The sequence below is a fragment of the Carcharhinus amblyrhynchos genome, chromosome 8, assembly GCF_965287045.1.
Source record: "Carcharhinus amblyrhynchos chromosome 8, sCarAmb.v2.hapA, whole genome shotgun sequence".
NCBI classification, from domain to species: domain Eukaryota; kingdom Metazoa; phylum Chordata; class Chondrichthyes; order Carcharhiniformes; family Carcharhinidae; genus Carcharhinus; species Carcharhinus amblyrhynchos.
Window position 1 is genome coordinate 65,242,378 of NC_137331.1, and position 27,826 is coordinate 65,270,203.

The 27,826-nt window shown below is 40.2% G+C and overlaps 1 protein-coding gene and 1 non-coding gene across 2 annotated transcripts in view; both read left to right on the forward strand.

The window, feature by feature from the left end:
- Positions 1–26,049, forward strand: part of sdr16c5b (short chain dehydrogenase/reductase family 16C, member 5b) — a 36,548-nt gene extending 10,499 nt beyond the window's left edge. The window contains exons 3-6 of the mRNA XM_080194204.1: positions 9,226–9,325; positions 10,053–10,197; positions 14,288–14,413; positions 23,941–26,049. Of these exons, the coding sequence (XP_080050330.1) occupies positions 9,226–9,325; positions 10,053–10,197; positions 14,288–14,413; positions 23,941–24,034 (465 nt within the window). The 3' untranslated portion in view covers positions 24,035–26,049. The remainder of the gene's footprint in view (positions 1–9,225; positions 9,326–10,052; positions 10,198–14,287; positions 14,414–23,940) is intronic.
- Positions 720–909, forward strand: LOC145347111 (U2 spliceosomal RNA). Its single transcript, XR_013887769.1, has one exon. It is a non-coding gene; the product is annotated as a U2 spliceosomal RNA (small nuclear RNA).
- Positions 26,050–27,826: the final 1,777 nt, after the last annotated feature.

Genomic DNA, 27,826 nt, shown 5'->3' on the forward strand with positions numbered 1-27,826 from the left:
AACTGCTTTTAAACTGAGACTGAGCATCCCAAAATTGGCTTCTAACCTCCGAAAGATGGGAAGAAACAACATAAAAAGTCTAGCCCACTTCCCATTGCACAGAATGAATATACTCACTCCAGTGTGTTGATGTCTGCAGGCCGGTGATGGGCAACCTGAGCTAGTGAGTGGGCCGCATGAATGGCCCTCCTTCATCTCAGTGGGCCACAAAGGTCAAAATCAGGCTTATTTACAAATCACGATCCCATAAATAAGATTAAATGCATTTAATACACACTGACTATTTCATAAATTATAGAAAATATTTGATCATTCACATATTAATAGAACTTTCATCAACTTCAAATGGTAAAAATGAAATAAATATTTTTGCTTTGGGTGCAGAAGGGGCGCATGACTGAGTTAATGTTCTGTGCAATCAACAAGCACCTCACTTGCCCTTGCTTTATATGTATGACTTCACACCAGCAGGGAAAAACTATATATTTGAAAATCAGTGGAACGTGGCAATCCTGTGCATGGGTAACAGTCAACAAGGTGTCTTGTGGACTGCAATCAGAAGTCAGATTGGCCCCAAGCCACTGGTCACAGGCTATAGATGTTAGTAAGCTCCATAACGATTCTACAAAAATAGTCCAGTTGTAGGAACCAAGATGGCCTTTTATTTACCCTAGAATTTGCCATGGCAAAATTGCCAGAAATAGAATATTACATCAAAAATCGCTTCTCGGCCTTTTGGCTAAGATCAAGTGTAGTGTCAACATGCTGTACTTGGTTGAAGTCATTAGGTTACATTTTAGCTTCATTTGAAGCAATTTTTAAAAGCGGCATCTCGGCCTTTTGGCTAAGATGCAAATGAGATCAAGGCTTGGAGGAGGAGGAGCTACACCTACTCCAAAGTCAGCGTGAATCATGTAGATCAAGCCTGAGACAGGAGGTGAGAGTCCTGTCTTGTCAGCTTGGATCGGAAATGTCTCAACTTTTTGAGACTCTGAATTGGATTCAATTTGATTGAATTGGAATTTTTAAAAATTATGCATAGGAAATGTAGATGTTGTATTAGAAGTAGCCAATTTTCTCGCCTGTTTGGCAGGCAGCATCTGTGAAATGGTAATTCTGTTTCTTGTCACTGATACTCAGCAGCTGTGGAAGTATTTCCAGTTTTCAGCATCTTCCATATCCTGCCTTTGTGTTACTTGCATGTCTTATAGATTATGCCCTAGAACTGAATTTAAAAAATGACTCTGAAATCCATTGAACCTTGTTCAATCTTCTGCGTGGGTTATGCTGGATGCTGATTCCACCATCAACTTATGAAGAGCGACAAAATTTAACCTTTTGATGTGATGTGATTGATGTGATTAAGTTGGATAGCTTCTTTCATGGGAAATAACTCTTAATGAAAATATATTTAAAATAGAGGAAGATAGAATTCTATTTTACTGTGAATTCTGAGATTCTGTGTCTCTTTAGTTTAAATGTATTTTCTTAGAATGTATAATCCTTAAATAACACCATGAGGAAGTTCTATTTAACTTTCCTCCTCCTTTCTTGATTATGGGAGATTTCTGGCTTTTATTCTGTTCTCCTTGCACAGAATGGCTGAGTGCAGAATCTCAGCTGAGTAAGTATATTGAATTGGATCCTGTTTCTATTTCTAAATAACAGAAGGAGCTAGTCATATGTAAAGAAATATCATTTTACATTTAGAACAGCTAATAGCTTAGCAATTTCAACACCAGATCTTGACAATATGGAAACTTTCTTTAAATTCATAAGAACTAGTAAACTAAATCAGTTTAATTTGCTTTGTCATTTCCTAAATTTGCAGTAACAATTTGGAACTGGCAAGGGTAAGGGATTGTAATTTGTATATTATGTTAAAGATGCTCTTAATGGCTTATGACTTTGTGTTGAAAACAATAGAGGAACACCTTGAAGGGAAGAATAAGACATAAATGACAAAGGTGACAATTTTTCCCAGGCCTGTAAATTTTGTTGTCCTTAGCAACACATCAACAATTTCTATCAATTATATTGTAAGTTTAAATAGAACTTTTATACTATAAGATCCCATTTCATGAGTTGAAGGTGGAATCAACATCCAGCACAACTCATGTGGAAGATTGAACAAGGTTCAACAGACTCCAATGTTTTTAATTTCGTTCCTGAGCATAACCTATGAAACATGCTTGTGACACAAGGAAATTAGGAATAAAAGGTAGGAATAAAAACAGGAAGTGACAGAAATACTCAGCAGGCAGAAGACTTGGTCCACCTTGCTCACAGTATTATTTCCTTGCTACATTTCCAACAACTTTAAATTCTATTTGTTAATAACCCTGTTGAGTGCCTTCTTAAACTCAGTTTCAGTCTTTTTTGTTCCATAACCAGTAATCTGTTCCACATGCTTAAATTCTATAAACAGCAGAAAGGTCTGATTTGTCCAAATTTTTTGCAACTTTAAGAGCAATGAATTAATCAGAGTTAAATTCTTCAATTAACTTTTTTTTGGTAATTTTTTTAATGTGCAGTAATTGCAGAATGTAGCCCCCCCCCCCACCCCCAGCACCACCCTGTCCAGAATGCCCTGATGGATTAAATTAAAGTCTGCCACTTCCAGCTCAGTGGCTCCTGCAGCCCATGTAATTCTTTCATGTTTTCAGCCATAGATTGCTGGCTTCTTTATATTAATCATCAGAAGCTTCTTAAAGTGAAACATATATCGCCAGGTTACAGTGATTTATATTTTTGCTACCTCAACCCTGCTTATTTCTCCCCCACCACTGTGGTAAAACATGAATAAAAGCAGAGAAAATCAGTGAATAAAGTATCAGGAAGGCGAAACTTTGGTCAGTGGGAAGCTAAGTCACCTTGCTCTCTGTTTGAACCACAAGCTGAGTGCCTATTTTTGAAGACTACTTTATCAAAATTCTTTCAACTGCCATTTTCTCAATTTCTAATATGCAGCATAAATTTAGCAATATAGAATTGTGTATTTCACAAAATGACTTTTTTTTTGCATCTGTGTAACTTTGTTAATATTTTTCTTGAAGGCTTCAGCCTCTCTGTAGCCTTGGGTTGAAAGTCATATTGTGGCTCAGAAGTACTGCTTTAGATGCAGTCTGAATTTTTGTAGAAGTTCCCATTACACATTAATTAATGCAGGTGGCAGACTCGAACAACTTTATTCATATATTTTGGCCCCATTCTAGATTATTTCCGATGCTTTAAAAAGGAACCTCAATCTAATATTCTGTCACAGAAACTTTGGCTGTTGGCAAACTTTTCTAATTGCACCTCTAGTGGATTCTCCAAGCACAATAAAGAGAAAAATCCATCCTTATTTCTGAGGGTGGTTCCATGTAGGTATGTATTTAATGTTGGCAAGTGTGAGGTGGTCCACTTTGGTAGGAAGAATGGTAGGAAGGACTATTACTTACGTGGCGAAAAACTGCAGCAGGCGACAGTGCAGAGGGACCTCGGGGTCCTTGTGCATGAGTCGCAAAAACCCAGCTTGCAGGTGCAGCAGGTGGTCAGGAAGGCGAATGGGATGCTGGCCTTCATAGCGAGGGGGATTGAATATAAAAGTAGGGAGGTCTTGCTGCAGCTGTATAGGGCATTGGTGAGGCCGCAGCTGGAGTACTGTGTGCAGTTTTGGGCGCCGCACCTGCGCAAGGATATTTTGGCCCTGGAGGGAGTGCAGAGGAGGTTTACTAGGCTGATACCGGAGTTGAGGGGATTGAGCTATGAGGAGAGGCTGAATAAACTAGGCTTGTACTCGTTAGAGTTTAGAAGAATGAGGGGAGATCTCATTGAGACGTATAAGATGATGAATGGGATGGATAGGATAGAGGTGGAGAGACTTTTCCCGCTCAAAAAAGACAGTAGGACTAGGGGGCACAGCCTCAAGATAAAGGGGAGGCGGTTTAGAACGGAGTTGAGGAGGAACTTCTTCACTCAAAGGGTGGTGAATCTCTGGAATTCTCTGCCCGTTGAAGTGGTGGAGGCTGCCTCGCTAAATATTTTTAAGAAGCGGGTTAATGGGTTCTTGATAAGAGAGGGGATTAAGGGTTATGGGGAGAGGGCGGGAAAGTGGAACTGAGCCACGACAGATCAGCCATGATCTTATTGAATGGCGGGGCAGGCTCGAAGGGCTAGATGGCCTACTCCTGCTCCTATTTCTTATGTTCTTATGTACAGAAGCTGTAACACCCAAAGTATTGTGGAAGAGGCCTTGCTTTTAGCTTGGTTCATGGAAGATCATAGGAAATAGGAGCAGGAGAAGGCAATAGCAATAAGATCATCACTGACCAATCAATTCCACTTTCCCATTCTACCCTTATATCCTTGGTTCAGTTAGTCCCCAAAAATCTATTGATTTTAGACTTAAATATGATGAACAATTGAGAATCTGGAGTTAATATTATTAAACTAGAAAAAGTGCAGAAAAGATTTAGTAGAATGCTACCGGGATTTGGTGGATTGAGTTATAAGGAGAGGCTGAATAGACTGGGACTTTTTTCTCTGGAGTGTAGGAAGCTGAGGGGTGACATTGTAGAGGTCTATAAAGTAATGAGGGGCATACACAAAGTACATAGGTTTAAGGTGAGAGGGGAGAGATATAAAAGTGTCCAGAGAGGCAGTTTTTATGCACAGAGCGTGGTGAGTGTCTGGAACAAGCTGTCAGAGGTAGTAATAGAGGCGGGTACAATTTTATCTTTTAAAAAGCATTTAGATAGTTACATGGGTACGGTGGGTATAGAGGGATATGGGCCAAATTCATAAGAACGTAAGAAATAGGAGCAGGAGTAGGCCATCTAGCCCTTCGAGCCTGCCCCGCCATTCAACAAGATCATGGCTGATCTGAAGTGGATCAGTTCCACTTTCCCGCTTTCTCTCCATAACCCTTAATTCCCTTGTCTATCAGAAAACTATCTACCCGTGACTTAAATATATTCAATTAGGTAGCCTCCACCACTTCAATGGGCAGAGAATTCCAGAGATTCACCACCCTTTGAGTGAAGAAGTTCCTCCTCAACGCCGTTCAAAACTGCCCCACCCCTTTTTTTGTTGAGGCTGTGCCCTCTAGCTCTATTTTCCTTTCTAAGCAGAAAGAATCTTTCTACCTCTACCCTATCTGGCCCCTTCATTATCTTGTAAGTCTCTATAAGATCCCCCCTCAGCCTTCTGAACTTGAACGAATACAGGCCTAGTCTATTCAATCTCTCCTCATAAGCTAACCCCATCTCCGGTATCAGCCTGGTGAACCTTCTCTGTACTCCCTCCAAGGCCAGTATATTCTTTCGCAATTAAGGGGACCAAAACTGCACACAGTACTCTAGTTGCGGCCTCACCAGTGCCTTGTACAGTTGCAGCAAGACCTCCTTGCTTTTATATTCTATCGCCCTCGCTATAAAGCCAACATTCTAATCGCCTTCTTGATCACCTGCTGCACCTGCAGACTGGGTTTTTGCGATTCATGCACAAGGACCCCCCCCCGGGTCCCTCTGCACAGTAGCATCTTGCAAGTTTTCACCATTTAAATAATAATCCCTCCTATTATTATTTCTACCAAAGTGGATAACCTCACATTTGCTAACGTATACTCCATCTGTCAGGTCCTCACCCACTCAGTCAGCCTATCCAGATCTCTCTGCAGATTTTCTGCACCCTCCACACAATTTGCTTTTCCACGTCTTTGTGTCATCAGCAAATTTTGTTACCCTCCACTCAGCCCCCTTCTCCAAATCGTCTATGTAAGTGGTAAACAGTTGAGGCCCCAGCACCGATCTCTGCGGCACTCCACTAGTCACCAACTGCCAACCAGAAAAGCATCCACTGATTCCAAGTCTCTGCTTCCTGTTAGATAACCAATCCTCAATCCATGCTAACACTTTACCCCCAACTCCGTGTACCCTAACCTTCTGCAGCAACCTTTTGTGAGGCACCTTATCAAACGCCTTCTGGAAATCTAAAAACACCACATCCCCTCTGTCTACCGCACTGGTCACATCTTCATAGAAATCCAGTAAATTCATTAAACACAACTTCCCCTTCACGAATCCGTGCTGCGTCTGCTTGATCAAACCGCTCTTTTCTAGGTGTCCTGCTATTTCTTCTTTGCTGATGGATTCAAGCATTTTTCCAACTACGGACGTTAAGCTAACTGGCCTATAATACCCTGCCTTTTGTCTGCTACCTTTGTTAAACAGCAGCGTAACATTAGCTGTTTTCCAATCCTCCGCCACTTCCCCAGACTCCAGCAAATTTTGATAAATAATTACTAAGGTATCTGCTATTACTTCTGCCATTTCTTTCAGAACCCTGGGATGCATTCCATCCAGTCCCGTGGACTTGTCTACCTTCAGTCCCGTTAGTCTATCAAGCAGTACCTCTCTAGTAACAGTAATTGTGTTAAGGACCTCATCTCCTACCATCCCTCTATCTTTAATATTCGGTAAGCTATTCGCGTCCTCCTCCATGAAGACTGACACAAAAAACTTATTTAAAGCCTCAGCCATTTCCTCGTTACCCACTGCTAAATCCCCCCTCTCGTCCTCCAACGGTCCAACATTCACTCTAGCCAGTCTCTTCCTCTTTATATATTTGTAAAAACTTTTACTATCATTTTTTATATTTAGAGCTAGTTTAGCTTCATACTCTTATCTTTCCTTTCTTTATTGCTTTCTTAGTCATTCTTTGTTGTTTTTTAAATCTTTCCCAATCTTCTAATTCCCCACTGTTTTTAGCCGCTCTGTAAGCGTCAGCTTTTAATTTAATACTCTCCTTTATTTCCTTCGATAACCACGGCTGGTTATCCCTTCTCTTACAGTCCTCCTTTACCATCGGAATATATTTCTGCTGAGTACCACAAAAGATCTCCTTAAAAATCCTCCACTGTTCCTGAGCTGTCCCACCAACCAATCTGCACCCTCAATCTACATTAGCCAATTCCGCTCTCATCCTATCACACTCCCCTCTGTTCAAACAAAGGACACTGGTTTGGGACCCTACTTTCTCACCCTCCATCTGCATCAGAAATTCAACCATACTATGATCACTCGTCCAAGAGGACCCCTCATAAGAAGATCACTAATTCTACCTGCCTCGTTACACAGTACCAGACCTAAGGTAACTCGCTCCCTTGTAGGTTCCGTTACATACTGTTCAAGTAAACTATCTCTACAGCATTCCAAGAACTCTTCCTCAAGCCCACCTTGTCCGACTTGAGTCAACCAATGAATATGCAGATTAAAATCCCCCCATAATTATTGCCGTTTCGTTTTTGCACGCAATTCAGGCAATTGGGATTAGCTTAGAGTTTTTTTAAAAAAAAGTGGCATAGACAAGTTGGGCGGAAAGGCCTGTTTCCATGCTGTAAACCTCTATGACTCTGTGCCTCCTCATCTAAGTCAGGTTTAGAAGAAGAAGCTGAGTCTCGAGTACCTGCCCATGCTAAGATGTTACCCGCAATCTCATGAGTCCTAATCATGTTTAGCAACATCTTTGTACCATCTTTAATGCCTTTGAAAATTTAGATTACTGACCTGAATACTACTGGTTTTACAGTATTGTGCATTTTAAATTGCTTTGCAGCAGTGCAAAAATGCAGAACCAACATGTGAATAACTTTAGATTAATTAAATTGTTTTATTTGCAGTGCATTATAGGATAAAAGTTGGATGCTGTTTGATTAAAAGTGCAGATAAAATGTCTATGTTGTAATTCCTGTTTTTCAGTATTGTATGCATTTTTAGAGGATTTCTGTCGTACTGTCAGGTTAACAAAGGTAGTTTTAAGGAATTATATAACTATAATTAAATATTGGAATTAAAGTATAATTTTAGTCTAATGTTGCTGTGGAAGGAAAGGTAAACATGTAGTTAGATTCATGCTAGACAATGGGGTTTGCATTTGGGAAGAGTTTTGATTCAGGAAAAAAACTGTGCTTCTGTTGTGCTTAGAGAGGATTATGGTGTGAAAAATAAACAAGCTGGCAGAAATATAAACACATTGCTCTGCCACCGGGGACACCGTTAGGGAGGAAGGCTTTCTGAGTTTAGTTTTTAGCAGGATATATTGCAGTCCATAGAAGAATCATACAGTGCAGAAGGAGGTCATTTGGCCCATCGAGTCTGCACTGACCACACTCCCCACCCAGCCTCTAACGCATAACTCCATGCATTTATCCTTGCTAGTCTTCCTGACATTAGAGGGCAATTGAGCACGGCCAATCCATCTAACCTGCACATCTTTGGACTGTGGGAGGAAACCAGAACATCCGAAGGAAACCCACACAGACACGGAGAGAACGTGCAAACTCCACACAGACAGTGACCCAAGTTGAACCCAGATACCTGGCACTGAGGCAGGAGTACTCACCACTGTGCCACCATGCCGCCCTTGAACGTAAGTAGCTGGAATATATCCCAGCTCTGTCAGAACCCAGAAGAAAAGATGGACAGGACAAGGGACTGCAAAAAGGCAGACTTCCTAAAGAATCAGATAAAGTCCAGACAACCAGGGAATTAGGACAGAAAGAATATCTTAGAAAGACTGAAGTTAAGGGAACAAATACCAAGAAGTTGAACAAGGTACTGTTCAGAGAGTTCAAGGGAAAAGCAGATAGTGTTCTGAGTTAACAAGACAGTTACAGTAATCAAATTTAGAGTGAGAAAGCATACTTCAGAGGTAAATGAAAAGTTTCACCTTAATACAGTCTGGGAATCTAAATCAAAAGCAATAGCGAAGAGTTTGTATAACAGCGGTTTAAAACCTGGAAGCGAATCCTTGATGGAAGCAGCTGAGCTAAAATGTTGTTTCAATGAAGATTTCAAAGTGTCTTTTGGAAGCAGAACTTGAAGTCACTCAAAGCCGGAGTTCAGTGAATCAAGGTGATTCATTGTTTAAGAATCATCAGGGAGGATTTTGAGGAGAAATCCGCAGAAATTCACTCGAGTTCAGAGTGGAGTGTGTCTGACCATGGATCCATTTTATACTTCTCACTGTGTTAGCCACTGATATTGAATTATTTCATTTAACAGCAATTAATGTAAATAATCTGGAAAAGTTTGCTATTCTGGAGACAGAATAAATTGTCAATGGTCTCTGAAAATGTCTTTATGTTCTCTTCCTCATTTATTTATCCTTGTTGTTTTAAGTGAAAACAGTATGCTACTGACTACAATGCCTTTAATAATTCTGAGAGTTAATTGTTTTTAGACCTATAAAGCCTTCCTGCCTGCAATGATTGCCAGCAACCATGGCCACTTGGTTAGCATTGCCAGTTCAGCAGGATTGTTTCCAGTCAATGGATTAGCAGGTAAGAGTAGCTTCTGTGGTTTCTGGAGATTTTGTGTTCACAATATTTAGACTGAAAATAGTGTTAAAAGCAGCATGATATGTATAGCTTTAAATTGCTATTGTTTTCTATATTTTAATTTGTACTTATTTTTGAAGTATTTAATATCAAAGAGTTAAACTCTTGCTTTCTCAAAGATATGCGGATTATAATTATAGAAGCAATATACCATATAATACACAGGCACAGATTTTATTGTCGACAGTGGAAGATTGACATTTACCATTCACCCTGTTTATAGCTGCCCACAGATTTCCAGGTTTGTCAGTGAAAATTTCCTATAACCTGGCATCTAATAATCTAATATTGAATATCATTGCTATGTGTGTTATCAATAATTAGAACCATCGTAACTTTTTATTCTGAGAGCATAAAATGAATAGTTCTGTTCAGAAACTTTGCATTCTTGCTTATTATGAGGATCCTATAACCATCACTAGGTTTATCGCTGAAGTGTAAAACTCAAGGAAACAAATGTTGAGAGTAAACAATAAAAGTGTGCAAATATTATTATGTATTTATGAAGTAGTCACATTTTACATGAACCAAATCACTCACTGTAACTAATGTTAATCCATTTTAAATTTATTTAAGTTGTCCTATTATTCATATACAACTGACTTCTGTCTGAGTGGAACTGATTCCCATGTATTTTTGGTGAACAATGGGTGTCTTTCATCTTTTGCAGATTATTGTTCAAGCAAGTTTGCAGCAGTTGGCTTTGCTCAGTCTGTTGCACTAGAATTGCTAGTTTCAGGGAAAAATGGCATCAAGACTACAATCGTTTGTCCATACTTCATAAACACTGGCATGTTTGATGGCTGTAAAACCAAGTAGGTAGACTGGTTGATTCAGTACGTTTGTCATCTTTACTTTCAACTTTATTCACTCGAGCTTAAAATACATTGATTGAACATTATTTAAAACTTACAATCTTGAAATTTTAGTGTTGTGGTATTTTGATTAGTTTCTAGTAACATTGTAATAAAAAATTATCAGTCCTACTAATGAATTTGAATTGTACCAAGTGAAAATATACTGGCTGCCTGTGTGTGAAGTAATTCAAAATGCTCAAAGCAAGAGATGTAACCAAGGAATGGCAAAATAAACATATCCCATTCGGTAGAAAATGTGACAAAGGTGGTAGGAAACCAATGTCAGTAATAAAGAGTAATTCTGGTGATGAGGGATTTTCTTTTAAAGTTACATTGTTTAAAATTACATATGATTAAAAGACTGAAATAAGTACAGCAAAACTGAATAAAACATAATACAATGGCGAAGATCATGCGTTTAGGATTTCAATATTTTTTACTCTTTTTAAATGAGAATGCTTAAATATATCGATGAACATCAACTTCTGATGGATCTTCTATTCGAGGGAACTCAACAAATAGGAGCCGGAATAGACCACATGGCCCACCCAGCCTGCTCCACCATTCAGTACAATCTTTGCTGATCTTGAACTTCAACTCAATTTTCCCACGCTCTTCCCGTATCCCTTGATTCCCTAAGATGGAAAAATGGAGTCCACAACCTCTTGGAATAGGAAATTTCAAAACTTCACCACCCTTTGAGATAAATAATTTCTGCTCATCTCAGCCGTAAATGATTGTCCCCTTGCCCCTTATCCTGAGACTGTGTCCCTGTGTTTTCAATTCCCTGACCAGTGGAGATGATCTCTCAGCGAACATCAAGCCCGTTCAGAATCTTGTAGGATTCAACAAGCTTGTCGCTCGTTCTCCTGAACTCCAGACAATATAAGCCCAATTTACACAACCTCTCGTCATAGGACAGCCCTCTAATCCCAAGGATCAATTTAGTTAATCTTCCCTGTTGTATATGCTTTCTTAAATGTGGAAATGAATTTTTCTTGTACTACAATCTTTTTGCAATAAAGACCAAGATGGTCTTTGCATTGCCTAAAATCAAGTGTCAGATCAAGCCCAAGATTGGGTGCAATGCCTTATGTTGTGAGCTTGGATCTTATTTGTCTATCTTGCGGGGACCATGAATTGGATTCAGCTGGAATTTGAATTTGGGTTTTGAAGCAAGCAGAGAGTTTATTTGGGTTAGCCCGGTCCACTCTGAGCATTGGCTTTGCAACTTTAAGGGTGGAGTAGAAATATTTTTAAAAATTGCCTTACTTATTATTTGATGCATCTATGTGCTAGTTTTTGGTGTTTTTTGTATGAGCACAGCAAGTCTCTTTGAACATCAATACTTAGAATTTTTAAAAAAATATTGTTTTTCTATTCTTATGAGCAAAGTCAATAACTTCACCAACTTCATGAACCCTTATCTTCCCAATTAATTTTTGGTGTGGCATCTTATTCAATGCCTTTGGGAAATCCACGTACACTACATCAAGTTGTTTGGTAGTACAGAATAAAGTATTGCTAAAAGAGACTTTTTCTGCCAAAGCTTTTATCTTGCACTCAGGGCCATTCACAAGCATACACAAAGAATACAATATAAAGGAAATCAACAAATTTGTGCTGTATGAGAAGAGAATGTGCCAGTTAACATTGACTGGCCGGTAACTGCCAAGTAATCTGCTCCACAATCTGCTGACAATCAATTTACGATTGTCAGTGGGGCTGACAGCATGATACATTTACATGTACTGCAAGCTACATTTATTAATACATAGGACCCTGTTCTTGGCAGACAGAACATGTACATACTTTAAATCTGATTCTCCTCAAAAACTAAATGACAGCCATTTGCTGGTTCATCTTTCAGGGAATGCCTTGACCAATCTGAGTCAATCTCTCTGCTTTAAATTTCAAACAATGCTTGATATTGTAAGTCACCGTCAGCTGATTCTCCATGGCCACGCCTCTACCAATTAGAGTTCACTTGCCAACCAAGTAGCACCTCTTCTCATCCAGTATAAATTTGTTAATTTTTATTCCAGTGTATTTTTGTGGATATCCTGATGAGTGCAAGCTCAAAAACTTTGACAAAAATGGTTTCTCTTTTAATATTCTGATATATTACATTCCCTGGTTTCCCTCCAGCTACCCAGTTACTTACTTCCTCAAAAAACAGTAATAAATATTTCAAACAAGATTTACTTTCAGTAAAACTATATTATGTTATGTTTTTCTAAATGCATTGTCAAGACTTCTTTAATAATAGATTCCAGCTTTTTCCTAATATCTGATATTAGGTTAACTGGCCTGTAATTTGCTGTTTCTCCCTTACTCCTTTCTTAAAAAAAAACGGTGTAGCAGTTGCCAACTTCCAATCCAATGCGAACATTCCCGAATGTAAGGAATTTTGGAAAATCATAGCTAGCGTATCCTCTATCTCTGCATCTACCTCCAGGGTGTAGACCATTAGGTACCCCCTGTAGGGCAATAATTGCTAGCCAATCCGTGATGTCCACATCCTGTGAAAGACAATCTCCTGGATCTTTTAAGTCAAAAAGATATATCTTCATATGCAAAAATCATTTGGCTGGGGAATAAAAATGCACAGTGGTAATACAGGAAAGATATAGATGTTTTCTTGCTAAATACACCTAACCCACCTTGGCAATCTGGCACCATGTTTTGTGGTGAAAGTAGGATCTTTAAATGTCTAGCGTGGAGGGTATAACACACACTGATTGTCAGTACAAAATGCTGACCCCCTCCTAGCTTAAGCATACTGTATTGCAGGAGAACATTTCGGCCTTATAAGGGAACACCAAGAAAATCAGCTGTGTTGATGAATAGGTTTTAGGGCACTTGGATGTTTTCTTGTGCTGAATTAAGGTGGGGGCGTGGGTGGAGATAAGCGAGTGGGCTTATGGCCTTTTAAGATTATAAAGGCAGAAATACATTTAAAAAATATTTTTAGCATTAAATTCACTTGCAACTTAAAAACACAACTCAATTAATATATAAAAATTACAGCCAGGAAACAATCAGCTGATTAAGCTTGTTTGACACTCATTATGCCTGGGGCATCATGACTAGACTGTTCTTAACTCCCTCAATAGAGGCAAAATAACAGAAAAGCTCCAGAGCAAAAAGGGAAATAAAATCTATAAAATTCGTCTTCAATTCTCTCAAGTGATCAAAATGGTCCAGTTGATCTCATAAGAACATAAGTTTACTGTTAATCCACTTGCAATTATCATGTTTCAATCTATGCATCAGTCAGGGGGAACCAGTCCGGTTCCCTTTTGAAAGCTTACAGGAAGAGCCTTCCTTTGCTGGTGGCATGATAGCTTGCCAAATTTCTCACTTGTTTAAAATGTAATGTGGGAATCACAGCAACTAATTTGCACTCAGCAAACTCCCACAAACAGCAGTGTGACAACCACATAATTTTTTAAAATATATATGTGTAGGCTGATTGAGGGATGGCCAGGACACTGGGGAGAACTACCCTTCTTCAGAATAGTGCTATGAAATCTTTCACATCCACCCAAGCAGGCAGAAAGTACCTCAATTTAAAGTGCTTATTGGAAGGCAGCACCTTGCACAGTGCAGTGCTCCCTCACTGATGCAATAGAGTGCCAGCCTTGATTTTTATTTTGGTGCTCAAGCTCTACACTGGGACTTGAACGCAAAATCTTGAGTGCTACCAGCTGAGCCATGGCTTACACCAGACTCCACCAAGGAGTCTATATTGCATTGACTGAAACTCTGACCTAGTAGCACCACAGATTTATTACTATTTGGCTGCAGCTGATAACTATCACTGGCAAACAAAATCGTCCAACTTTAGGAAAATCCTAAAGAACAATGTTGAAGAAATCCTGTTTTTTTTTTTAACTATGTACCTTAGCAGGATTTCTAATGAACTATTTTCAATGGGGCTAACCACTTTTAGTTCTTGAAAACTTGCACAGTATTCTTTTGATAGACACATTGTGAACAATCAAACTAAGGCATTTACCTCAATTTATATTCTATTTCTGTACAGGTGGCCACATCTTCTTCCCATTTTAGATCCAAACTATGCTGCCAAAAAGATTATTAATGCCATTTTACGGGAACAAATGCTTCTTGTGATGCCACGAAGCCTATGTTTTTTGCTTGCTATTAAAAAGTAAGTACGTCTTATCTCAGTCTATGATGCTGTAGTTCTGCATTTTTTCTTCACTTTTATACGGTCTTTTAAGCAGTCATCATTCTTCAGTATTATGAATGTCTATCATTACACCTGCTTTTATGACATTGTTTTCTACATAAAGGTTCCAGTATGGCAAAGAACTAATGGTTCTTCAAAAAACTAATGGGAAAGAACTTATGTTCTTGTGTTGAATGTTGTATTTGTGCACTGCTGATTGGTCAGGCTTTAATTGCAGTCATAAGAAACAGCTGTAGTTGCAAACCTGATGAACGCAGCAATGAAGATGGAATGAAGCGGAAATTAATTTACTTTGAATGCACGTGCATATAATATGTTTCATAATTGTTTTCCAGATGATGTATGTATGAAATGACTAAATTATTCCAAGGAATTATTTTGCGAGACCAAAAAGAATGGCTGTTAGGCCATTTACTTTATGGACAGGGGGTCATAAGCTTGCTTTCTTCAGTTTTATACTCTTACACTCAGCAAAAAAATGGTTCCTTAAATATAAGAAAAGTCTTAGCATCTAATAACTAAGCAACAAAAAAGTAACTTTTTAAAATTCCTCATGGAATGCAAAACTACCATGCATTGCTGACCACTGAGAAGGTCGTGGTGAGCTGCTTTCTTGAATGGCTGTCCATGTGTTCTAGTTACGTATGCAATGCCACAAGGTGTGGAATTCCAAGATTTTGTTCCAGCAATGAAGCAGCTATGACAAATATATTTTCAAGTCAGGATGGTGTGTCACTTGCATTAGAATATGGAGGTGATGCATCAGCTGCTCGTAACCTGCAAATTAGTAGAAGACGTGGGTTTAGCAGCTGCTGCTGAAGTAGTTTGGGTGAGTTGTTACAGTCCGTTTGTAGGTGCTGAATCCTATGGTCATGGTGGGGGCGGTGGTCTTTCGGGTAAATCCTATGGTCATGGTGCATAGTGGTGGAGGGAATCAATATTTAAAGAACAAAGAAAAGTCCAGCACAGGAACAGCCCCAGAGTCCTTCAAGCCTGCGCCGATCATGATGCCCTAACTAAACTTAAAAAAAACCTTCTGCCCTTACTCATTCCATGTCCCTCTATTCCCTCCCTATTCAAATACCCATCCAGATGCCTCTTAAATGTTGCTTAATGTGCCTGCTTCCACCACCACCTCTGGCAGCGCATTCCAGGCACCCACCGCACTCTGCATGAAAATCTCTTCTTCTCTTCTCTCTCATCACCACCCCCCCCCCCCCCGCCCCCCGGCCCCCATCTCCCTTAAATTCTTGCCTTGAACCTGTGCCTGATTAAATTGGCAGCCCATCCTCTACCTTATCAGGGTGTTTAGTCCTGCATAGTGTCAAGCTTCTCAAGTGTATTTGAAGCTGCAGTCATCCATTTAAATGGAAAGTATTCGATTGTACATGATGAAAAGGCTTTGGGCAGACAGGAAAGGTGTTATTCACTGCAGAATGCCCTGTCTTGAACCTGTAACTTGGTACCACAGTATTTGTGACTGCCAGGATGTTAATGTTGGGATGATAAAACTATTGAGAGAAGGTGATTAGACCTTTGTTGGAGATGGTCACTGCCTAGCACTTCTGCTGCATGACTTTATCAACCTAAGCCTGAATGTTGCATAGACCTTGCTATATGTGGACATGGATGGTTTCATTATCTTGAGAAGTTGTGAATGGAACAAAACATGGTTGAATCTTATGCACACTTGCCCCCTTCTGACCTGAGAGGTCAGTGAGTGAATGGCTTACAATTCTACATTTTTCAAATGAAGTTTAAATTGAAAATTTAAACACGAGAAAAATCAGAATTCAGCATTTATGGTGGATAGTTTTACATTTTTCAATTCTGAATATAGGGCTAATGGAAGGACCCTTGGTAGTGTCGACGAGCAGAGAGATCTCGGTGTACATGTGCATAGCTTCCTGAAAGTTGGCACCCAGGTTGATATGGTTGTTAAGAAGGCATATGGTGTGTTAGCTTTTATTGGTAGAGGGATTGAATTTTGGAGTCGTGAGGTCATGTTGCAACTGTACAAAACTCTGGTGTGGCCGCACTTGGAGTATTGCGTACAGTTCTGGTCGCCACATTATAAGAAGGATGTGGAGGCATTGGAAAGGGTGCAGAGGAGGTTTACCAGAATGTTGCCTGGTATGGTGGGAAAGTCTTATGAGGAAAGGCTGAGGGACTTGAGGTTGTTTTCGTTAGAAAGAAGAAGGTTGGGAGGTGACCTAATTGAGGCATACAAGATGATCAGAGGGTTAGATAGGGTGGATAGTGAGAGCCGTTTTCCTTGGATGGTGATGGCTAACATGAAGGGACATAGCTTTAAATTAAGGGGTGGTAGTTATAGGACGGATGTCAGAGGTAGGCTCTTTACTCAGAGGGTAGTAAGGGCGTGGAACGCCCTGCCTGCAGCAGTTGTGGACTTGCCAACTTTAAGGGCGTTCAAATGGTCAGTGGATAGGCTTATGGATAACATTATGTAGACAGGCCAACTAGAGGTGAGGCTATATTGGATTTGGTGCTGGGAAATGAGCCAGACCAGGTGCTAGACTTGGAAGTTGGTGTGCATTTTGGTGATAGTGACCACAATTCGGTTACGTTCACCTTAGTGATGGGAAGAGATAGGCATGAACCTCGGGTCAGCAATTTTAGCTGGGGTAAGGGCGATTATGAGGCTATCAGGAGTGAATTAGGAAGCATGGATTGGATTAGGGGATTACAGGGACTGGGAACGTCTGAAATGTGGAGTTTTTTCAAGGAGCAGCTACTGCGAGTCCTTGATAGGTATGTCCCTGTCAGGCATGGTGGATTTGGTAGATCTAGGGAACCGTGGTGCACTAAAAGAGTTGAGTCGATGGTTAAAAAGAAAAAGGAGGCTTATGTTAGGATGAGATTGGAGGGCTCAGATAGTGCACTAGAAAGCTTTAGATTGGCTAGGAGGGAGTTGAAGAGTGAGTTGAGAAGGGCTAAAAGAGGACATGAGAAGACTTTGGCTGATAGGATTAAGGAGAATCCTAAGGCGTTCTATAGGTATGTCAAGAACAGAAGGTTGGTCAGGGCAAGATTAGGGCCAGTTACAGACAGCAGGGGGAAGTTGTGTGTGGAACCGGAGGAGATTGGAGAAGTATTGAACCAATATTTCTCTTCGGTGTTCACGCAGGGGGACATGAATATAGCTGAGGAGGACATTGGGTTGCAGGGGTGTAAAATAGACAGTATTACGGTTGATAAAGAGGATGTGCTGGAAATTCTTGAGGGGCTGAAAATAGATAAGTCCCCTGGTCCGGATGGGATCTACCCTAGGATTCTCTGGGAGGCTAGAGAGGTGATTGCAGAGCCTCTGGCTCAGATCTTCAGGTCGTCATTGGTCTCTGGTGTAGTCCCGGAGGATTGGAGGATAGCGAATGTTGTCCCATTGTTTAAGAAGGGGAACAGAGACTTTGCCGGGAATTATAGACCGGTGAGTCTTACTTCTGTTGTGGGCAAGGTTTTAGAAAAAATTATTAGGGATAGGATTTATAGTTATTTGGAGTGTAATGAATTGATTAGAAATAGTCAACATGGTTTTGTAGCGGGTAGGTCGTGCCTTACTAACCTTATTGAGTTTTTTGAGAAGGTGACCAAAGAGGTGGATGGGGGTAAGGCAGTTGACGTGGTATACATGGATTTTAGTAAGGCGTTCGATAAGGTTCACCATGGTAGGCTTCTGCAGAAAATGCAGATGTATGGGATTGTGGGTAATCTAGGAAGTTGGATCAGGAATTGGCTATCAGATAGGAGACAGAGGGTGGTGGTGGATGGTAAATATTCATCATGGAGTACAGTTACGAGTGGTGTGCCTCAGGGATCTGTTTTGGGGCCACTGTTGTTTGTAATTTTTATTAATGATCTGGATGAGGGTATAGTTGGGTGGATTAGTAAATTTGCTGATGACACCAAAATTGGAGGTGTGGTAGATTGTGAGGAAGGGTGTCATAGTCTGCAGGGAGACTTAGATAGGTTGCAGAGCTGGGCCGAGAGGTGGCGGATGGAATTTAATGCGGAGAAGTGTGAGGTAATTCACTTTGGTAGGAGCAACAGATGTGTCGAGTATAGGGCTAACGGGAGGACTTTGAATAGTGTGGATGAACAGAGGGATCTAGGTGTGTGTGTACATAGATCCCTGAAAGTTGGGAATCAAGTAGATAAGGTTGTTAAGAAGGCGTACGGTGTCTTGGCGTTTATTGGTAGGGGGATTGAATTTAGGAGTCGCAGTGTAATGTTGCAACTGTACACTACTCTAGTGCGGCCGCACTTGGAGTACTGTGTGCAGTTCTGGTCCCCGCATTACAAGAAGGATGTGGAGGCGTTGGAGAGGGTGCAGAGGAGGTTTACTAGGATGGTGCCTGGTATGGTGGGGAGGTCCTATGAGGAGAGACTGAGGGATTTAGGGTTGTTTTCGTTGGAAAGAAGGCGGCTAAGAGGGGATCTTATTGAAACATATAAGATGATTAGAGGTTTAGATAGGGTGGATAGTGATAGCCTTTTTCCTCAGATGGAGAAAGCTAGCACGAGGGGGCATGGCTTTAAATTAAGGGGGGGTAGCTACAGGACGGATGTCAGGGGTAGGTTCTTTACCCAGCGGGTGGTGAAGGATTGGAATGCCCTGCCTGCTGCAGTTGTAAATGCGTCTAGTTTGGGGGCGTTTAAGAGATCTCTGGATAGGTTTATGGACGAAAAGGGATTGGTATAGGCTAGTGGGTCATTGTTTTTGTAACTGGTCGGCGCAACATCGTGGGCCGAAGGGCCTGTTCTGCGCTGTAATGTTCTATGTTCTATTGGAATAGATTAGGTTAGAGGGTCATCAGATTGGTTCCACTGGTTGGTGCAACATCGAGGGCCGAAGGGCCTGTACTGTGCTAAAATGTTCTATGTTCTATGAAACTAAATGCTAGGCTACGGAATAAACAGAAAAGAAATCTGAAAATAAGCTCCACTGCCTCTGAATATTTTTGTATTGAAGCTGTTATAGGCTTTTAAAACCCCTAGGCTTTTAATGTCTGGACTGTTAAGTCCGGGGAAGGTTTTCACCATTCTTGGGTAGATTGGAGTATAACAAAAAGCTGTGGTGAGACTACATCAGGTATTGTTTTTTTAATTTCCAGATACAATGCTAGATTCAAACTTGAGAAACAAAATGAGGCCAGTAACTGGAAGCAGCCAGAACTTTCATCAGCTGACAGGCTGTCCAAATATTCAGTGCAGAATACTGGGAATAGACAGTCAGGCTGCAAGCGTCAACACCAATACAAGAACAGGAAGTGATATTGCTCCACATCCATTTTTAATCCGTTATCCTTAATGCATTTACAGTTTACCACTGGAAAAGATTCAAGTGACTAGGTAGTTCCTACCCTCAAATGTTTTTCTGCAACTTAATGACTATTATCTGGGGAACATGATGCATTTAGTCAGATGGAGTTCAGACCCAGAAGCAAGGTAACAACACTTGCTGTTAATCTTGAAGAAAACTATCAAAATAAATGTAGCAACCTCTTTTGTGTGAATTTCCCTTTGCTGCTCTCAGTTTGAATCTGCTGCCAAGTCAAGGGGATTGTTGGGCATCCAGCAATAGTGATATCATCAAGTAACATAAGCAGCCAAAAACCTTGAAATATTTTCTTAGAGACTAGGAAGTAAAACCACTGACTCCTTTCAATTTTAATTTCAAGTTTTATAATGAGTGAAATGAATGATGTGACATGGGATTAAGCTAGGAGCCACAATATCTTAAACTTTTTAAAAAGGTTTAAAAATGTGAATTTTTTAAATCATAGAGACACTTGGCATTCAACAAATGGAAAATTGCTCATTCAAGGCCAATGAGGATGTTTAGCAATAAGTAGGAACTTAGTGCTCCATTAGAGAACCCAGCCAAACCTCATTCAACAGGGTTTCTACATAATGACAAAAAGTATAAAAGTGGAACTTAGCAACAGCTCCTACTGGAGAAACATAGAATCACCCACAGCTTCTGAATTTCCCTGTTTAACTGCAGGATTGTGGATTCCTGAAGTCAGTGTCTGTTTCAGAGGAGTAATGATGCCAAATGTTGACAACTTCACCATCTGTACTAGTATATAATCCAGACCATTTTGCAACATTTCCTAGTCTTTGTTTTATTTAGGATGGTAAGTGGTTAGCAGTGCTGCCTCACAGTGCCAGGGGCCCAGATTCAATTCCTGGTTGGGTCACTGTCTGTGTGGACTTTGCACGCTCTCCCTGTGTCTGTGCGGGTTTCCTCCCACATTCTGAAAAACGTGCTAGATAAGTGCATTGACCCAAACAGGCACCAGACTGTGACGACTAAGGGAATTTCACAGTAACTTCATTGCAGTGTTAATGTAAGCCTTACTTGTGACTAAAGTAAAACTTTTCTTTTATTTGAAGACCCAGAGAGAGCAAATAGGACTACCCTTTACAACATAATTGGAAATAGTACACACTGTCCCCAACCCAGCACTGATAATCTTACAATGGCGCCATTCAAATAAAATTTCCAAGACCAAATGGAAGAAAATAGTCAGTATTTGTTTTGCATTGTTACCCTAATTATGTGTTCTCAACTCTACATCAGTGTTTCCTCTGGTGAAGTGTAGCTGTCTTGCTCTATAATCCAAGGCTGTGTCAAAGTGTCCTCAAGTGGGAGGAATAACTATGATGTGCAGATTGTGTTGGGTGTTGTGATGCTGTTGGGATGGTGATTGCCTTGGACATCTGGCTGAAATGTTCCTGCAACAGCTGGCGCCATGTGCAACAACTCTTTTGAGACGTCTGCTGGTTCTAGTTATCCCAGCTGGTCGACAAATGATCTGTAAAAGAGCTGTCAGAATGTTTCTTCTTCTCATCAACACGCTTTCCAACTGATAATCTAGTCTGTCAAATACACCAATGATATTATGTAACTGGGTACCCATTGTCTCTGTGTTGTCAATTGCATATTTCATGAGAGAAAGTTGTTCAGCACCTGTTTCATTTTGTATTCTGTTCTCAAATGACTGAGGTCTGCATTCAGTCTACTTTGAATTCCCATAAATTCAGCATCATGGTGCATTCTATGTGAGCTGCTGCCGGTCCTTCACAGTAGATTAAAAATGTCTTTTGTTTCTACATGAAGTTTTGTCTAATGCCAGTAGGATATTAGAATAATATCCTACTGGCATTAGACAAAATAATATGTAGGATATTGTTCTTTGCATAAAGAATAGACATACTTTGCCTGTTCCCACCCTCGTACAACTTCCAGTGGTGCAATTTTCTCAAACTCAGTCATTGCATGCTCTAACATGCGAGTATCTTTGCTGGGGGCAGAATTACTGTGGAGCTTGGCTTGATATTCACCTTCAAAAGCGGCTTCTAAATTTCAACAGTGCCTTGGGCTTGCTGTTTGATGGCATCGCTCAAGTGTTTCCAGGGCTATCGTGTCAGAATCTCCAGACTGGCCAGTCTTCTCTCTTTAGTTGCATTGGAGGGCAGCTCATGACCCCAAATGTTAATTCTGTGACCCAAAGGTTGGAACCCCTCCCACTTTTCTCACTGCCCTCACAATATAAAGTGTTGAAATAATTTCCAGACTGTTTTCCTCCATGAATTCTTCCATCAATTTTAATTTATTATGGTGAGCTGTCCACATGGGAGCCAAGAAAGCAAGTTGGGTGGGAAGCAGATCAATGAGAATGCAGTCAAGGAGGCACGAAGTCTGTCTAATGGATGGAATGAGATTGGAGAGAAACCAACCACAAGAGACACCTGCCTGAAATGTACTAAAAGACTGTAAAACATAAAATGTCACCCACACCCCATGAACAAAAAAAAACTCAAGCTCCCAACTGAACAATTAGAAATGCACAAGATTAAAAAGACCTACTTTTGGAGAAATTAAACTCATTGCTTCACAAAGTTCATTATAAAAACAGTGTCCTTGATAAGGGAATGATTCATAGAAAATTATGTGATTACTATTTCACTTGAGAATATTTGACTGTCATTAAAAGTGAAAAACTTTTTTTATTGATTTCATACTGTGACATTTCATGACTGTTTATGGACAAATCATGACAATTTTGTGCACAAGATCCCATAAGTAGAAATGGGGAAAAAATGCCTCATTAGCTTGCCTTTCATAAGGATGTTAATTAGGATATCTGAAGAACTTTGTTTTCCTTGAAGATTGAGATGGATCTTAACATCTACATGAACATCTGAGCAAGTCTCAGTAACTCCTCTGAAGGACAGCACATTGCAATATTTCTTCAATGCTGTAATCTGGGGTCAGCCCAGATTGAGATTGGACCCTAAATATACATTTAAACCAATAACCTTTTGATTATAGAACAGCACAGCAAGCCTGCGGCAATCACATTTACCTATCTAAACCAACCGCTTATATCCCTCTGTTCTCCGTTTGTTCATATGCCTATCAAGATATGTCTTAAATGTGGCTGACGTAACTGCCTTAACCACCTCACTTGGCAGTGCATTCCAGGCCCCCGCCACCCTCTGTAAAAAAAAAAGAAACTTCTCTCGCACATCTCCACTGAACCTTTTCCCCCGATCTTGAACTTTTGCCCCCTTGCAATTGTCATTTCTGCCCTGGGCAAAAGCTTCCAACTGTTCACCCGATCTATACCTGTCATAATTTTATAAACTTCATCAGTTTGCCATCAGCCTCCAGCTTTCCAGGGAGAACAATCCCAGTTTATTCAATCTCTCCTCATAGCTAATACCCTCCATACCAAACAATATCCTGGTAAACCTTTTCTGCACTCTCTCCAAAGCCTCGATGTCCTTGTGGCAGTGTGGTGACCAGAATTGGACACAGTATTTCAAAAGTGACCGAACTATCATTTGATACAACTGTAACGTAAATTTGCCAGCTTTTATACTCGATGCCCTGTCCGATGAAGGCAGGCATGCCATATGCTTTCTTCACCACTTTTTCCACCTATGCTGCCACTTTTAAGTTGTACTCCCAGATCGCTGTGTGTCTATGCTACTGATGGTTCTGCTATTTGTAGCTCTCACCTGAATTGGATCCACCAAAATGCATCACCTCGCATTTGTCCAGATTAAATTCCATTTGCCATTTCTCCGCCCAGTTTTCCAGTGCCACATACTGAGCTAAACTGATATTGTTATTTAGGCAAAACCATTAAGAAATCACATACGTTAGCCAGTAAGAAAGTGAGGTCTATAGCCAGAGCTAATAGATGCTAATGTCTTTAGACCCAAACTCCAATATGGTTAATAGTCAAAGTTAATAATTTAACTTTGACTGCCATTCAAACAAGACAAATTTTGCAAAAATGATTTTACCCAATCATTTTGTATATTTTACTGTTTTAATGATGGCTTTGATAAGAATATTGCAAGTTAGTCATGAAATGTTTTACTTTTTCTTATTTGATTATTGTTCGCATAAAATCTGAATGTAGTCACCGGACTTTTATTTTTAACAGTTTGCTTCCCGTGAAACTTGGAATTCTTCTTGGACAGTATTTTGGTATTTTCAACGCCATGGATGACTTCAAGGGTCGAGTTAAAAAGGATTAACATGATCTGCAGCATTAGTAAAAGCAACTGTTTTGAATATACTTTTTAACAAAAACACATGCAATATAATACATATTTGGTGATAATTTATCTTGCTAGAATCAAGGCATCTGTATCAGGATGTAATATTATCTATATTCCAAAGTTCCTTTCTATTCATAATTTCAAGCTTATGGAAAATGTAATGCTTCATTCCAGGCAATAAAACATATAACAATGCCAGAGTTGCAAGTTAAATTCAGCAGAAAAGATGCGAAAGGCTCATTTTGATAACCATGGAATCTGATGAAATAAAAATGTGACTGCTAAGTTGAAAAAGTGACATGTTTAAAAAGCAATTTCTAAAATCCATATACTGAGTAGACGTAACTTTAACTATTGGCCGGTTTGTTAAATGGTAGACCACTGAGAAGAGGGGTTACATTGTTTAATGATGACAATGACTGACATGCGTGTTAAAAGCTAGGTGTTGAAAAGTGGAATCAGCTGAAAATGTGAGAAACTTCCCTGCATTGCTATTTTCTATGCCCATTCCAACAAAGTGTGTGTGAGTGATGAAAATTGTTTGTTTTTAATCCGTTATTAATGCATTTACACTGGAAAAGATTCAAATAACTAGCAAAGTCAGGGTTAGTAAATGTAATGCATGATTGCGTTACATTTAACCCAGGATGAGATACTGACCACATTTATGCACCATCTCTATAGCCATCTATTAGCATCTCCACAACATCACCTGACGTGACCCTTGCCTCAGCTATCTGCCATGGAAACCCTCAGAAATCTTTGTTATGTCCGTACATGACTGTTCCAACACATTCCTCACTGGCCTCCCATATTCTACCTCTGCAACATTGAGGTTATTTAAAACTGCTGTCCATGTTCCTACTGTCATCAAGACCCGTTGATTTATGAGCAGGGCAAGTATGTTGGGTTATGGGAATAGGGCCTGGGTGGGATTGTGGTCGGTGCAGACTCGATGGGCCGAATCACTTCCTTCTCCTCTGTAGGGATTCTATTCTATGCTCACAGACCTACATGGCCCCAATTGAACAACACCTCGACTTGAAACTTCGCAACCTTCTTTTCAGACCACTTAATGGCTTTACTTCTCGCTCTCACTATAATCCCTTCTAGCTCCACTATCCCCTGAAATATCTATGCTAATCTAATTCTGGCCTCTTTAGCATCCTGATTTTAGCCATGCCTTCAGCTGTGAATGTCTTAAGCTCTGTAATTCCTCAAATATCTCTGTCTCTCTAGATTTGTTTTCCCCTTTTTAAGACATTCCTTAAAACCTACGTTTTAGCCACGCCAAATGCCTTAATGTTTCGTCACATGGCTTTGTGTCAATGTTGCTTCATATAACCCTTCTGTGAGTTGTCTTGGGCCATTTTGTCACATTAAAGGTGCTATGTAAGAACAGCTGTTTGAAAGATAAAAGCAGAATGCAGCTGTCAAGATTCCATTCTATGTTTCCCTATTGCATACAAAAAGTTATTTCAGATGCTTCAGCACAATAGACTCTAAATTGATACCAGTCTCAGTTTTGGACTTGACTAGTTTAATGCTCATCCAAGACTCTGATATTTAATATCTTAATTAACATCAAGTCTCATTCACCCTTTGTTTCTGGCCTACACTGACTCCTGATCCAACAGTTCCTCAATTTTAAAATTATGATTCTTGTTTTTAAATCCTTCCATGGACTACCTTCTTCCAAATCTAATGTCTTGTTCCACCCTGATTTTAATCATTCTATCACTGAAGACTGTGTTCGGTTGCCTTGGCTGTTAGCTCTGAAATTCCCTCCTTAAATGTTTCTAACTTCCTCTCCCCTAAGGTGGTCCTAAAAGTCTTTTTTTTTGAAGAATTGTTTGTTCACCCTCCCTCAGGTATATATCCTTCTGTGACTCCGTGTCAAAAAAGGTTTCCTATTAATGACGTTCTTGTTAAGTGCCTTGGGACGTTTTATGACATAAAGATACTATATAAAGGTAATATTTTGCCCTTGATAGATGAATTTTGAGTTTATTTTTTAATAGCTTGTTTAAACATTCATACCATCTTTATTTCTGCTAAAGTGTGGAGACTGCCATAGTGGTGTTCATTATAATTTTGACAAACAGCAAATTTTCAGCTCAAGTTCTTGTGCCAGATAAATGACTTTGATTACTTAAGTATAAATCTGCAGTTAGCTAAATCGTCTAATCAGATTCAATAATATATTTTTGAAATTCATTGGACGGGGGAAGGTTGGGGTGTGTTGAGTCGTCTACACCAAACATTATCAAGCAGATGCATATGTCTCCTGTCTCGCAGCTGGAGCTGGGTGTCGAGCAGTGGAGTGGTGGGTGAATTGATTAACATATTTAAAACAGCATTCCACAGTGCTAGCCCAAGGGGGTGTTGTAGCAGTCCTATAAAAGTTATATGAAACAGAGCAGCAGACAGTTAGCCAATACACCACAGCATGTTGGGAACTCTCTAATACGGGAGACATAAGACGCAGAATCAGTCCTACCCCCAATACCCCTCTAGCAACTTAATGAAACAGTAGAAGTCAATCAGGCCCTCATTGATGAAGCCAGATCTTTAGATACTGCATCAGGCAACTTCTTCTGACACAAAAACGAGACATACAAGCACCAGGACCAAACAAACAAAGAATCATAGAATCCTACAATGCAGAAGGAGAATGTTCGACCCATCCAGTCTGTACTCTGACCACAATTCCACTCTATCCCCATAACCATTTACCCTAGCTAGACCCCCTGACATAAGGGACAATTTGGCATAGCCAATCCATCTAACCCGCACTTCTTTGGACTGTGAGAGGAAACCGGAGCACCCAACGGAAACACAGGCAAACGTGGGGATGCCACACAAATCGAAACCTGGTCCCTGCTGCTGTCAAAGAAGACAGAGGGTATGTTTCTACATGGAGGGCTGTGACAATAGGTGTTCCTCAGGGATCAATGCTGGAATCTTTGTTGTTTGTAATATATGATTTGGAGGAAAATGAAACTGGTTTGATTAGCAAGTTTGTAGATGACACAAAGGTCGATGGATTTGCGGATAGTGATGAGGACCATCAGAGGATACTGCAGGATATAGATCAGTTGGAGACCTGGGCGGAGAGATGGCAGATGGAGTTTAATCCAGACAAATGTGAGGTAATGCATTTTGGAAGTTCTAATACAGATAGGAAATGTATAGTAAATGGCAGAATCCTTAAGAATATTGACAGGCAAAGGGATCTGGGTGTACAGGTACACAGTTCACTGAAAGTGGCAATGCAGGTGGAGAAAGTAGTCAAGAAGGCATACGGCATGCTTGCCTTCAACGGCTGGGGTATTGAGTGTAAAAATTGGCAAGTCTTGTTGCAGCTTTATAGCACCTTAGTTAGGCCACGCTTGGAATATAATGTTTAATTCTGGTCACCACAGTACCAGAAGGATGTGGAGGCTTTGGAGAGGGTACAGAAAACATTTACTAGGATGTTGCCTGGTGTGGAGGGCGTTAGCTAGGAGAAGAGGTTGGAGAAACTTGGTTTGTTTTCACTGGAAGGACGTGATAGAAGACTACAAGATTGAGCAGCAAGATTGATAGAGTGGATAGTCAGAAGCTTTTTCCTAGGGTGGAAGAGTCAATTATTAATGCGCACAGGTTTAGGGTGTGTGAGCAAGGTTTAAAGGAGATGTACGAGGCAAGATGTTTTACTCAGTGGGTGGTGGGGCCTGGAACTTGTTGCCGGGAGAAGTAGTGGAAGCAGATATGGTAGAGACCTTT